Source organism: Aquarana catesbeiana, linkage group LG11 (genome assembly GCF_042186555.1).
Source record: "Aquarana catesbeiana isolate 2022-GZ linkage group LG11, ASM4218655v1, whole genome shotgun sequence".
Taxonomy (NCBI): Eukaryota; Metazoa; Chordata; class Amphibia; order Anura; family Ranidae; genus Aquarana; species Aquarana catesbeiana.
In genome coordinates, this window is record NC_133334.1 from 216,551,056 (window position 1) to 216,566,205 (window position 15,150).

At 41.6% G+C, this 15,150-nt stretch overlaps 1 protein-coding gene across 2 annotated transcripts in view; it reads left to right on the plus strand.

Annotated features, from left to right (window-relative positions):
* Window positions 1-15,150, plus strand: part of GANAB (glucosidase II alpha subunit) — a 69,739-nt gene that overhangs the window by 11,488 nt on the left and 43,101 nt on the right. For both annotated transcript variants that reach the window (XM_073605297.1, XM_073605298.1), the window contains exon 2: window positions 5,592-5,690. In XM_073605297.1, the coding sequence (XP_073461398.1) occupies window positions 5,592-5,690 (99 nt within the window). The remainder of the gene's footprint in view (window positions 1-5,591; window positions 5,691-15,150) is intronic.

A 15,150-nucleotide genomic window follows, 5' to 3' on the forward strand; every position in this document is an offset into this window, starting at 1 on the left:
GTGCCGCATATTAGTGCCCATCGTCAGTGCCCGCTCATTGGTGCCGCCTTATCAGTGCCCATCAGTGAAAGAGAACTTACTTTTTTATAACAGAAACAAAAGCAAAACTTTTTATTTTTTTTTCAAAATTTTCAGTCTTTTTTTATTTGTTTAGCAAAAAATAAAAACCGCAGAGGTGATCAAATACCACCAAAAGAAAGCTATATTTGTGGTGATAAAAATTTAGTTTGAGTACAGTGATGGATGACCGCGCAATTGTCATTCAAACTGCGGCAGCGCTGAAAGTTGAAAATTGGTCTGGGCAGGAAGGTGTATAAGTGCCCCGTATTGAAGTGGTTAATCAAGCTTTCATTTACAGCATTATTTATTTCAATTCAACTATGATTTCAGTTACCTTTTGAGGTATATTATCTGCTTTGTGCATTTATAGTGAGAAAAGTTTAGTGAATGTAACATTCACTGTCATTGAATCATTTAAAACATGTGCACTTGAAAGATTCATGTGCAGTGAATTGCAGATTCCTGGCTTTGTGCATACAGCATGCCCTTATATCCGGCGTTTGGGACAAATTCATTATTTTTCCAAGTAAAATTTTAAGATAATATGGATCTACTTAAAAGTGGAATTAAATCAAAATGCAAACATTATATTGCAGCTTACCAGTTCTTAGATGTGGTAGCTCCATTAGTTTTCTTTTTAGGCTCCCTTTACTTTATGTTTACCTGGCGATCTGGCCATTATGTCTTTTGTAAAAAAAAAAAAAAAAAAAAAAACAAGCTGTGTTATAGATGTAGCAGTCAGAGAGGTGAGACAAACCATTTGCCGTTGAAAGGAGTGCTTACAATGGTCAGCTTTTATTCATGTAAAACCTTTAACCCAGAAAGAACAATTGTTTGCTGTAACTGCTTATAAAGTGTTTAGCTGGAGTTCAGCCTCTATTCGTGTATCTAAGTAAATTTGCTAGTTCAACAATCTCCCCCTCCCCCCTTACCTAAGACTAACAATGCTGTCTAAAGGTGCCCCTGTGCTCCTTCATCCAGAGTGTAAGCACTCCAATACACAGGGAGGTGTGTTACTGGCCAAATCACCAGAAGAAAATAGAGGGAAAGTCTGAAAAATAAAAGGAATTCAACCACCACATCTAATGATTGGTAAGCTAAAAATGTACTACATTATTTGGTTTAGAATTTAATACCGCTTTAAAGTGGAACTAAACCCTCCTATCCTTTACAGCCAAGGAAGCTGCCATCTTAACCTTTGATCTGCAGTTGCCATGGGACCAGTTAAAGCATCAGTAATTTAATCCAATCACCTTGGAGACCAAAAGCTCCTCTCTAGTTACTCAAGTGCTCCCTAAGGTAATGGCAAAATTGTCATTATCAGGTAGCAGCCCTAGACCCCCAACAGAGTCTATCTCTTACCACCTACAATTGGTATACGACCCATTGGAAGCAGTTCTCACTACACTCCCCACATAGGAACCTGCCGCTAGGCAGCCTCTAGCTGCACCAGTCTTCTACCCAACACTTGATATCAGTCATTTGATGGCTTGACAGATTTTTTTTTTTTTTTTTTAAACAAGACTTTACAAACATGTTATACTTGCCTGCCCTGTGTAGTGGTTTTGCACAGAGCAGCCGGATCCTCCTCCTGTGCTTCTGGAACCTCCCTCCTGTTAAGTGCCCCCACAGCAAGCAGCTTGCTATGGGGGCACCCGAGCCACAGCTCCCCGTGCCGCTTCCTGGTCCTGCCCCCTCTCGCTCCTGATTGGCTGACTGATTTTAAGTGACAGCAGTGGGAGCCAAACACGCAGCGCTGCTGTCTCAGCCAATGGGGGGGGGGGGGGGGGCTGATGGGGGCTGCTGTACACAAAGGGGTTTTTTCTTTTGTTTTTTTTTTTATCTTAATGAATAGAACGCATTAAGATAAAAAAAAAAAAAACCTTCTGTCTTTACAATCCCTTTTAAAGTGGAAGTACATGGAAAAACTAAACTCCCTGCATTCCGATCGCCAGTGGCGGAAGCTCTGCAAAGGACACTGCTGGCAACGCCTGTGAAACTAATGGGAAGTGACGTCACCCATAGCTTTACTGTGGGGCTTTTGTTATCCATGTCCTCTGCATCCAAAGCGAAGCCGTGGCTGATAGCTCAGCGTGGGATCCGGTTGGATCGGCTTCAAAAAAAGGCATGCACAGTATCTCACAAAAGTGAGTACACCCCTCACATTTTTGTAAATATTTTGTTATATCTTTTCATGTGACAACACTGAAGAAATTACACTTTGCTATAATGTAAAGTAGTGAGTGTACAGCTTGTATAACAGTGTAAATTTGCTGTCCCCTCAAAATAACTCAATACACAGCCATTAATGTCTAAACCGCTGGCAACAAAAGTGAGTACACCCCTAAGTGAATGTGTCCAAATTGGGCCCAATTAGCCATTTTTTCATGTCATGTGACTCGTTAATGTTACAAGGTCTCAGGTGTGAATGGGGAGTAGGTGTTAAATTTGAGGATCTGAAAAAAATAATTGTTGCTCTACATAAAGATAGCCTAGGCCAGGGATATGCAATTAGCGGACCTCCAGCTGTTGCAGAACTAAATTCCCATCAGGCATAGCAAGACTCTGAGAGCAACAAGCATGGCACCCAGAGGCATAGTGGGACTTGTAGTTTTGCAACAGCTGGAGGTCCGCTAATTGCATATCCCTGGCCTAGGCTATAAGAAGATTGCAAACACACTGAAACTGAGCTGCAGCACGGTGGCCAAGACCGTGGTTTAACAGGACAGGTTCCACTCAGAACAGGCCCCGCCATGGTCGACCAAAGAAGTGGAGTGCACATGCTCAGTGTGGAGATGGAGTACAAAGACAAGTTTGTCTTGCCTACAGTCAAGCATGGTGGTGGGAGTGTCATGGTTTGGGGCTGCATGAGTGCTGCCAGCACTGGGGAACTACAGTTCATTGAGGGAACCATGAATGCCAACGTGTACTGTGACATACTGAAGCAGAGCATGATCCTCTCCCTTTGGAGACTGGGCCACAGTATTTCAACATAACGACCCCAAACACACCTTTAGATGACCACTGCCTTGCTAAAGAAGCTGAGGGCAAAGGTGATGGACTGGCCAAGCATGTCTCCAGACCTAAACCCTATTGAGCATCTATGGGGCATCCTCAAAACGGAGGGTAGAGGAGCGCAAGGTCTCTAACATACACCAGCTCCGTGATGTCGTCATGGAGGAGTGGAAGAGGACTCCAGTGGCAACCTGTGAAGCTCTGGTGAACTCCATGCCCAAGAGGGTTAAGGCAGTGCTGGAAAATAATGATGGCCACACAAAATATTGACAATTTGGGCCTAATTTGGACATTTTCACTTAGGGGTGTACTCACTTTTGTTGCCAGCGGTTTAGATATTAATGGCTGTGTGTTAAGTTATTTTGAGGGGACAGCAAATTTACACTGTTTTATAAGCTGTACACTCTCTACTTTACATTGTAGAAATGTGTAATTTCTTCAGTGTTGTCACATGAAAAAATATAATAAAATATTTACAAAAATGTGAGGGGTGTACTTAATTTTGTGAGATACTGTAAATGTATACTGCATGGCTACAAGAGGTAAGGTCGACCATGCCACAGCAGCATAAAAGCTCCTGCCAAAGTTTCAACACTTGAAATGATATGAGATTTTTCTGCTCGGTACAGGTAGAGATGGTGTTGACACCAGTGCTAGATTTTTGCATCATTCTGGATTGGCTTTCACAACAGCAGAATTATAATCCACCGCAAACTAAACACACCACACAACATAAATAATCCTTCTCCTGATATTTATGGCAATACCCATTGTGTATATTTATACCATTAGTAGGGCCAAGAAACAATAGTACAATAGTGCAATAATTACACACACACCTTAAAGAGACTGTAAACCTCTCTGTGGAATTTGTACCTATAGGTAAGCCTTACCTATAGGTACTGTAAATATCTCCTAAACTTACACCATTTAGGAGATATTTACTGTGTTTTGCACATATGAGGTCATCGGCGCATGCGCAGTGAAGAAACGGCCCATCCGTGCTGTTTCCTCATGAGCGAGTGCAGTGACTGGCGGCTCCCGTCTGCATGTGAGTGAGTGACGTCACGCGGCTCCGGCCAGTCACAGAGCAGGAGTCCGCGGCCCCGGAACGAAGAAGGGCGTACATGGATGCGCCCTCCAGTGGGGGACAGCCTGGGCTTCGTTTGCAGTTAAGTGTCACATAATGTGCTAGTATGCGATGCATACTAGCACATTATACTTTTACTTTGCAGGGGTAAAGGAAGGAAGTAAAACCCATCAGGGTTTACTTCCTCTTTAAACCATAACCAAGATATAATGACCATGACCCAGCTATTTTAATCACTGAATTTCCCACAGTTTTATTTACATTCTTCTCTTCAGAGTATGAGGAAAAAAAATATACAATGTATCTTTTTCTTCATTCGGAAGTAAAGAGAGTACAGAGACAGATTTTACAATCACAATCTATCAAAGCCTTCATGTGATCAGAGGACAAGTCTCCCAAGTTCCTGACTGTTAGTATGAGACAAGGAACTGTCCATGACAATTTGGTCTCTGTGCTGAAACATGCTATGGAGTGCACCTCCATCACAAAAGCCGGTACACATATATGTGGCATCTTGGAAGACAACCCTAAGGCAGGCTTTGTGCATTTTTTTTTTAATGGGTGAACTGCTATTGTCTGCTGCGTTTACGCTAATTGAACTTTTTATTACTGTTTTTGTAAATTTATAAAAGGTACTTATTAAGCAGCCATTTCAAACAAAGGGAAAGCTGCCTAGTTAGTTACTATATAACAAGAGTAGAGAAGGAAGTGCATCTCTATAGCCCATTAAAACCCTTTTATTCAAAGATGACCTCAAACCTAAGCAGAAATTACACTCATTCCTGCTTGTGTGATTTTATCTTTTAATAAAGTGTCTTTATTGGGGTAGGGAGATGCGCTTCCATCTGTCATGTTCTTGTACTGACCATCGGAAGTTGCAAGTTGCTTTCTATCCGAGAAGATTTGTGTACGTTTCTTGAACTATATATAACTATTTAGACATTTTTTTAATGAAACTTCTAGTGCGAGTCTATTAATGTGGTTGTGTGTGTGTGTGTTTGTTTTTTTTTTTGTTTTTTTGTTTTTTTTTTCTGCCCCAATTTACCATTTAGTATAGCTATTATATGATTATTTTTAGTAGAAAACCTGCTAATGTTAAATCCCTAAGAGAATTATTTTTTAAGCCAGTGCATGGGAGGCAGGAGTCACAGCGTCCATGTGACATGATAATGCCCAATCTCTGGAGACTGTTGCTTAGCAAGGTAGTAGAACATTGTGAGCGTAGAGTACCTCATGGAAACCAATATGTTTGTTGCTTTTGTCACTAGGTGATTATAATTGCATGTAACTGAGCAATCAGAAAAAGCATGTAGAATGTTTTAAATTTCTCCTGCATTTTTATTTTTTATTTTATATTCGCTTTGCTGTGTTTCTCTTTTAGCGAAATGTACTAATCCATTTTTTTTTTTTTTTTTTATGTATGAAGGCTCCTGGAGCTTACACTCGTTTTGTCAGTCTGCCTTACTCCTGCCCTGAGTGTTGATAGGAGCAACTTCAAGACATGTGAACAGAGCTCATTTTGCAGGTCAGTGAGTGGATCATAGCAAGAAACCTGTTGGTGAAAGTATGTTGGCATAAAATGAAAGAACATAAGCATCTATGAAATACATACACATTTTAGCATGTTTTATCCCTTTAACCCTTTTGTTGCTGTTTTTCTGCACACGCAAAAAATCGTTTTAGCCCTGGACAATGCATAAACACTGCATAAACCCCCAATACTATGTATTTTCTGAAAGCAAACATCCTATAGAATATAATGATCCATTGTTTTGTCACATATTACCGCAAATGTCTAGGAAATGAGAAAACTCCAGTAAAAAAAATACACGAACATTAAAGTGGATGTAAACACTCACATATATACCCAGTGAAGTGAACAGCCTCAGATGATGCACAGGGATGAAACAAATCTCCCTTCATAAGTTTTTTACATGTATATCTGCAGTCTTCATCTTTATATACTGTTTAGAAAGTGCACATCGTGTTAGGAGGTTAGCACTGCAGTGAAACCTGGGCATACAGCCAAGACAGCTGATTGGAGGAAAGACACACACACACCCTCTTCTCATAGGTATAGACGTTCATCTTTTTTTAAATAGTTCAGTGCACTGCTGATCTATTTACAGCATCCTCCCCAACACAACTCCAACTGCTTTTATCATATGTGATGGAGCACTTGTCAGGAGTTATGAGGCTTATAACAGAAGAATGGAGCAGGAGACAGCTACGGGACGTAGTGCTTTAAAGAGAGATAACAAAACACTACAGATATGTGCCCATCTCAAATTTCATGAATCGTGTTGACATCCACTTTAACCACTTCCGAACTGCCTCCTACACAGCACATGTACTGCGGTGGGTGTATGTGTAAATGTGTGTGTGTATGTATATGTGTATATATATATATATATATATATATAATGTATCTTTTTAGCAGATACCCTTGGGAATAAAATGGTCGTCGTTGCAACTTTTTATATCGCACAGTATTTGCGCAGTCAGTGTCGTCGTCCCCAAAAACAAAAAGGAAAGTTGGCCCAATTTTTTTTTTTTTTTTGTATAATGTGACAGAAGTTACGCCAAGTAAATGGATACCTCACAAAATTGCGCACACTCCTGGTATGGCACCGAACTTCGGTACTTAATCTCCATAGGTAACACTTTCAAAATTGTTTACAGGTTACATGTTTAGAGTTAGAGGTGGTCTTTGGCTAGATTTATTGCTCTCGCTCTAAAGTTTGCGGTGATACCTCACGTGTGGTTTGAACATCGTTTACATATGCGGGCGCATCTACGTATGTGTTCGCTTCTGCGTGAGAGCTCGCAGAGATGGAGGCACTTTAATTTAAAAAAAAATTGTTTTATTTACATTTTTTATTTTTAAACTTTCCCTTTTGAAAAATAAAATTACAAGGAATGTAAACCTCACTTGTAGTAGGAATGGTATGTGACAGGTCCTCCTTTATGGAGAGATGTGGGGTCTGTATTTTTTTTTTTTTTTTTTTTTTTGCTGGCAATGGGCTTTTATGTAAAGGCAATCCTAGCCACTAGAGTGCTTTTTACAGACAGCGGAAGGGTCTGCCCTCCAGTGCCTCTCCAGCTCTTCTGTCCACCAGGGAATCTGGGACTGAAGATGGCGGTTCTGTTGGCCTTACCATAGAGGTGATCAGTGACCGGATCTTCCCTGATCATCTCTATGGTATTAGAAAACCGGAAGCGGCAAGTATTTAGTTACTTCAGTTTCCCCAGCATGTAAACAAGCCATTTTTGGGTCTCCACTGACGAGGCTTCCATCTTGACCCGGTCTTCCTTCTAGGTTCGCGGACTCCAACCGTTAAAATGGCAAAGATGACATCACTCCCGTGGCACAGCTCTCTCAATGGATGACATGCACCAGTGAGGTCACTGGCTGCTTCTAAAGTAAATATCTCCTAAAACATGTTTTAGGAGATTTACTGTACCTACAGGTAAGCCTTATTATAGGCTTACCTGTAGGTATAAATAAAAAAGCAGACCACTTAATACTGCTTTTTTAATAACCCAAATTTACCCAGGGTTTTTTTTTTTGGGGGGGGGGGGGGGGGGTCTTGGGTTTCTGATCAGATACCATAGTCATGCTTTCATGCACTCTCCTGCAGAGTCTGTTTATTTTGCCTGCCGATTTGAGTTATCAGCCATAGACTGGTTCTTAGTTGCTCAAATCCCTGTCTACTGATATTACTGTCCTAATTATAGGAGACTATTTCGGCTCGTTTTAATGCAGTGTGCACCACTTTGAAACCAGAGGTTCAGCCTGTTGCGTCTACAAGTGCTGATTTTTAGCCTTGGGTTGTATAGGATCCCTAAGACAGCAGAGATAATTTCCTTGCAACTGCTTTTCAAACTGTTTCTCTAATTTAAATAGTCCTGATAGGCTGTTCAAGTGCTTGTTGGCCTTGTATCCATTTGGTACTCATTTTATTGATCAAATGATAATTCAAAGTGCAGGCGCGTCACTTATATCAACACATAACATTCATCAAATCTATACCACAATGTGATCCTATGTGTTAAACCAAAAAAGAGTGCAAAATTCATGTGCTTGTGATTCTTCATTCCTCTTCGTATATTTACTTGTATGTGCTACCACATGAATAAAAAATTCACACTCCCACAAGGATATGACCCCTATGTTAAAAAATGTCATTAAATGCTTTATCCTTGTGTATCACTGGATATCAGGGTCACTCGCAAATCCGCTGTATACTCTTGTTGTTTCTATCAGCTGGGTTATGCACTCATCATTCACCAAAAAGATGCCAAGGGATTGTAACAAAGTGCAATATTTATTCAAAATGTAATATCTGCCATTAGGGCTGCAACTAACGATTATTTTCATAATCGATTAGTTGGCCGATATCTCGGGGCCACTTGGTGCTAGGAACCCCAAATTTGGCATGCTAACACAGTGGAACTCAGGAAAAAAGACCTCTCCTGCGCTCAGGTGTCCATGAACTGGATATGTGGTGCAGCCACCTATAGAAGTAATGCCTAGCGTCTTGCAGCCCTCATTTGAACAATGGGTATTCAAGCTAAAAAAAAAACAGAAAAGAAAGAGGGCGCACCAACCTAGTGCATTACCACTGATGAACTTTAATGCAGCATAAAAACAGTAAAAATTATACTCACAAACGAGCTAGTATAAATAGCTTTCAAAAGGGCGCAAAAGCGCTGTTTCTGTGGATCGACACCCCAGGACCTGTTGCCGAGAGGATAAGACCAGCGCAAATGGCTGATGGCTGAACACAGTGGAACTAGCACTACAACATATCCTAGCACCAAGTGGTCCCAAGATATGGTGCCCCAAAATCGGGTCATAAAATGTCATTCTCTGCTGCAGAAAAGTGCTTGACATTTTGTGACCTGACTTTGGGGCCCCATATCCCGGGGTCACTTGGTGCTAGGAACCCCATATTTGGTGTGCTAACACAGTTGGACAATATATATATATATATAACATATCCAAATTTGGGGTTCCTAGCACCAAGTGGCCCCGAGATATGGGGCCCCCAAATCTGGTCGCAAAATGTCGTCATTCTCTGCTCTGCAGATGCTTCTAGACGCAAACGCGGCATGCAAACGTGGCAAAACGGGCGTTTCTAAACGCCGGTTTCAGCTTTTAAAAACATGTGTTCAGCAGAGTTTGCACCGGCGTCTCGTGTGCATGAGGCCTTAGGCCTCATGCACACGAGACACTGTTAAACGCGTGTTCAGAGGCAGTTGGACACTTTTTTTTTTTTTTTTCTACTGCCCCTGAACCCATTCAATGTTATCCTATGTGTCCATGTACACAGTCTCATTTTTTGACGTTTTTAGGCAGTTGCGTTTTAACCTCGTTTTTCCAGAAGCAAAAAAATGGGTTCAGACGCAGAAGTTTTCCACATTTCAGACGCCAAACGCGGGTACCGCGTTTGCGTTTATAAGTGTTTTTAAAGGAACATTTTATGACCCGACTTTGAGGCGCCATATCTCGGGGTCACTTGGTGCTAGGAACAGTTGGACTAACCTATCCAAATTTGGGGTTCTTAGCACCAAGTGGCCCCGAGATATGGGGCCCCAAAGTCAGGTCGGAAAATGTCATTCTCTGCTCTGCAGACGCTTCTGGACGCAAACGCGGCAAAACGGGCGTTTCTAAACACCGGTTTCAGCTTTTAAAAACGCGTTCAGCAGAGTTTGCACCGGCGTCTCGTGTGCATGAGGCCTTAGAGATATACTGTGTATATACCAGGCATGTCCAAAGTCCGGCCCGCGGTCCGGTTTTGAACGGCCCGCCTGGTTATTTAAACCAGCCTTTCTCAGCCAGTGTGCCGCAGGATCAGGGCTGTCAGATGAGCCCAATCCCCTGCCGAACTGTACATCGGCACTGTGAGAAGCTTTGTCAGCATCAAAAGTGAAAGTAAAGTGCAGGGTAGTGTGCTGTGCTCTCTGCTTCCCCCTACAGTGCAGTACCCGGCTGAATGAGGAAGCCGGAAAGGTACAGTACTGTGCTAGAAGCTAGATTCATTTTAAAAGGGCTTTATTCATGTGTCTGTGCATGTGTGTCTGTCTGTATGGGTGCATGTGTCTGTGTATGTCTGTGTGTGCATGTGTATGTATGCATGTGTATGTATGTCTGTATGTGTGTATGTTACTTTTAATCTGCGCCCCCCCCCCCCCCCCCCCCCCCAAAAAAAAAATTCCTGTACCATCAGAACTGCTTTTGTAGGGCTTGTTTGTGATGGCAGCCAGGACTGCTGCTCCTCTGAAAAGCAATCCATGTACAGATTACTTTTCAGAGGCATTTGACAGGCAGTAAAGAGGCATTATGTTGCCTCCTCACCACCTGTTTTAAGCCTGTAAATGCAGCATCACTATACCGCAACCGTGCAATGCACACAGTTGCGGGATAGTTGCAGTGCAGCCCCATTCAGCCTGGGTATACCTCCAGCTGCAGCTACAGCATGTGTACACCCACAGCTGCTCCCTCTGTAGCTAAAGGGGGAGAAGTTGGGGGTGGTAAAAACAGCTTAACCATGTGGTTTTACTGCCCCTCCAACCTGACATGTGAACAAGCCCTTGGTTCACATCTGTGTGGCTGCGTGCTGTGTGTAGTGCAGTCCATTCATTTCAGTGGGCTTCCCTACCCACACAAATGCAGGGAAAGAAGTCCCCGACCCTTTTTTTTTTTTTTTTTTTTTTTTTTTTTTTTTAAATTGCACTGCACCAAAAGCACCCCACGTTTTCCAATGTGTGGGGTACAATTAAGAAATAACGGTACCCCTAAAGAGCAGGGCATTCGTCTGTGTGTCAGGAACGAGCGCGACAAAGGCAAGAGAGTTCTTGTTGGGCAGTGTATTAGTGGTCGAACGAACACACTTATGCCCCGTACACACGGTCGGATTTTCCGATGGAAAATGTCCGATCGGAGCGTGTTGTTGGAAATTCCGACCGTGTGTGGGCTCCGTCGGACATTTTCCATCGGATTTTCCGACACACAAAGTTGGAGAGCAGGAGATAACATTTTCCGACAACAAAAGCCGTTGTCGGAAATTCCGATCGTGTGTACACAAATCCGACGGACAAAGTGCCACGCATGCTCAGAATAAATAAAGAGATGAAAGCTATTGGCCACTGCCCCGTTTATAGTCCCGACGTACGTGTTTTACGTCACCGCATTTAGAACGATCGGATTTTCCGACAACTTTGTGTGACCGTGTGTATGCAAGACAAGTTTGAGCCAACATCCGTCGGAAAAAATCCTAGGATTTTGTTGTCGGAATGTCCGAACAAAGTCCGACCGTGTGTACGGGGCATTAGACCGAATTTTAATGGTTCAAAGAATGTCAGGCAAAATGGTCGGCCCATGCGCACATTCACTTCATCAAATCTGGCCCTCTTTGAAACAAGTTTGGACACCCCTTGTATATACTATTAAAGGGTGAATCTGGTAAATATCATCACTCAGAGATCAATTTTTTTTTATTTATTTATTTATCTCTTCCTTCAAAAAAAAAAAAATGTAATTTTAAGAACGTTGGTTCAATTTTCTAATCGTTAGTGGGGTCAAATCGACAATCATTTTCAACCACAGTGACGGGAAAACTTGGAAATAATAGAGAACTTCTTGGTCAAGGGAATTTTCAGACAGCGTATGTGGTTTTCGTTCAGAAATTTACATTCGTTTTAAAAACAGAATGTTAAAAACAAGTGAAAATTTCAAACAACATTCTTTCATTCAGCGAACTATGCAGTTTGCTTTTGATCTGTTTCTGCGGTGCTTTTTGCTGTGCATTTTTGCGCACTTGATTTAGCTGCAATTGGCATTTTTGCATTTTTTTTGGCCAATTTGTTGTTGGGCAGATTAAAAAACACAAATTGCTGCAAATAGCATTACATGCTTTTTTGCAGCTTCTCCATTGAAGTAGATTGAACCAAAAAAGCACCATTTTCAGTTAAAAAAAAAAAAAGTCCCTGACATTTTCCAAATACGCTGAAGAAAGCATAGATGTTAACGTGTCCTATAGGAAACCATGTAAATGAACTGTAGTGCATTTCTGCAAAAAGCACCAAAAAACACAGATGTGAACCAGCCTAAGACGTTTAGTAACATAATGGTGTTAAAAAAACTAAAATTGGCCCTTTATAGCAGTGGTCATCAACCCTGTCCTCAGGGCCCACTAACAGGCCAGGTTTGCAAGATAACTGAAATGCATTACAGATGATATCATTTGCTGCTCAGTGATTGCAGTATTCTAGTCTGCATCTCCCCAAGGTAATACATAAAACCTGGTCTGTTAGTGGGTCCTGAGGACAGGGGTTGATGACCACTGCTTTATAATACAAAAAAAGCAGATAATCACTACTGTAAAGGGTTCATTTTTTTTTTTTTTTTTTTACTGTAGAACTGTAAAAGTAATATTTACAGTAGCGACTATTTGCTCTTTTTGTACTATAAAGGGCTAATTTTAGTTCTTTTTAACCCCATTATGTTACTGACCGATTAATCGATTATGAAAATAGTAATCGATTAATTTCATAATCGATTAGTTGTTTCAGCCCTATCTGCCATTGTATAAAAACTATATCTAATCACATTAGATTGTGCTTTAGAGACCAGTACCAGTGTGTACAGCTTATATTAGAGGGAACTGTGCTATTACATCTAAAATTTAGCATCCAGTTATATTTTGTGCGTTTAGGAATGTATCCAGATCTTTTGTTTAGAAATAAAAACATAAAAAAAATCTAAGCTGGTCAAGACCAGGTCTTGAAGGAGTCTATTCCACAGCTCTTACTGTGAAGAAGCCTTTCCATATGAGTCCTGCTGTCTGTGTCAATGGACGCAGAAGCAGGACTCGGAAGTGCGCCCGTATGAGTGCCTCCTTGGAAAGCGGCTCTCCGTGGGGGCACTCGCCGAAGAGGAGGAGCCAGGAGCGCTGCCAGGGAACCCCAGAAAAGGAGCACAGAGCAGGCAAGTAGGACATGTTTGTTTTAAAAAAAACTTTACAATCCCTTTAAGAAGTTGCAGTAAAAGCTCTACATAAGTGCTCACAGAAGGTGCACTATAGGTATTTTTTTTTCTTTTAATCCACATCCAAGTTTGTTTGTGTTTGAGAATGCAAAATATTTATCACTTTTGACAATGACTTGAGTGAAGTTTGTTCACTAGTTAACAGTTGATTACATAATTACTGCTTGCTGAAACAATATTGTTATCACAAGCAGCCCTTTTGTGAACATTAAAGCTGGCTATAGATGGGTAGAATTTCCACCAAAAAAATCTTAGGAAAAAAATGTTCTTTAGAGTTTGTTTTTCTAATCATTAGTGGGTCAAATCGATATTAGTTTTTGACCCCCAGTGATGAGAAAATGTAAAGGAGCAGAATGGAAATACTTTATTGTGCCTAAAGGCATGTAGAGGGAAAATAACCTGTCACTAGAATAGTCTTAGCTGATATTCCCCCATTACAGACTTGCCACGCTTTGTTCTGCATTGTGTCTGTGAAAACAGCCCTATTGGTAGGTGTAGCGCTTTGCATCCCCATGTTGGAGGCTCCAGCAAGAACAGTGAGCAGCACTGTAGTGACCTCTGCAAATCTTATTCCAAATCTCCTGAGACTACCATTGAGAGGCAGCAGTGCTGGAAATCACACTGCAGATATACAGTCAATAGGGCTGTATAAACAGGAGTGAAGTAGGCACCTTCATGTACCAAGAAGTACATTGATATTTTTCAGGTTGAATTCCAGACAAAAGGAACACTTTTTTTTCAGGGTACTACTTAGGCAATATTACCATTTCTAAATGTTCCCAATAATCTATCAAATCTACTAGTGCTATAAAAGCACCTCTGCTAGCCTTTGTGGCCATGCACCCAGGCATTTACAGGCGTGTTTGAAGGGGAGGGGAAAAAAAATCAAAGGTTTGTTCTGAGAGGAGCTTTTGAGCAGAAAAAAAATGTGTCTAAAGGTTTGTAAATGTATTCCAGATCTTGACCTCTGTATTAGCCTAGCAGGCATTACAAATCCATTCACTGCATCTGATTAGTATGTGAAGGTAATCATAATGCAGAGGTGTGTCATGAAAAAGTGATTGCATCATTAATCGCCTGAAGCGTTTTTTGTATAAAGCCAGTGTGGATGGTGGGGGGTGCAAACTTTATGAAGGCAATAGGTTTGTAGCTACTGATCTTTAGTTATGAGAAGGTGTATTGCTCAGGTAGCGAGGCTCTTCAGTGATGCAGTTGCTCTGCATGGATTGTTGGCTGTTGCAAGCATGGTTTACAGAAGGCCACGTTCAACTTTTTGAAAAAAAAAAAATAGTAAATGCACATGTTTTTTCAGGGAAAAAAATGTGCATTTATTTTGTAGGAGCCTGCGATCAGGGGTGCAATGTCCGGCTCCTGCACACACCTACTCCAGCTTTCATGCCCGTACCTCTGTGCAGGCTCTCTGTTAAAAAGCTGGAGGAATTGTATGTGGACTACACGAGTGCTCATTAACACCTTTCACAGTTTGTTGAGAATGAGAACTACAAGCCATCTGCCATGGTGGCAGTTAGGACTGTAGTTTCCTCATTTGCAGATTGCAGTCAATGAATGATGCGGCTGTGCAGGCAGTGTCTTGCATAGCCGTCCCGGTTTTCGAAATGTGAACGCGGGTGTGAGTGTAGGATCCTGTCTGAGGAAGGGGTGAGGGGGTGGTGAGCAGGGCACAAGCTGGAACATGTTACACCTTAAATACAGGTATAATCTATTCCAAAGGTGAACTTGACCTTTAAATTGCAGGCTTTACATTTATTGATGTCAAAACTCAGCACGCTGCAACTTCCATTTCAAAGTTTGAAATGAGGGAATGATAGAGCTGTAATGAAAATTGCTGTCCATGGCTTGTATAATGAAAAGGTCAAGCAGGAGCTCATGGCTATGTGGCTTTCTTCTATTTGTAGCTGGTTTAGGAAGCACA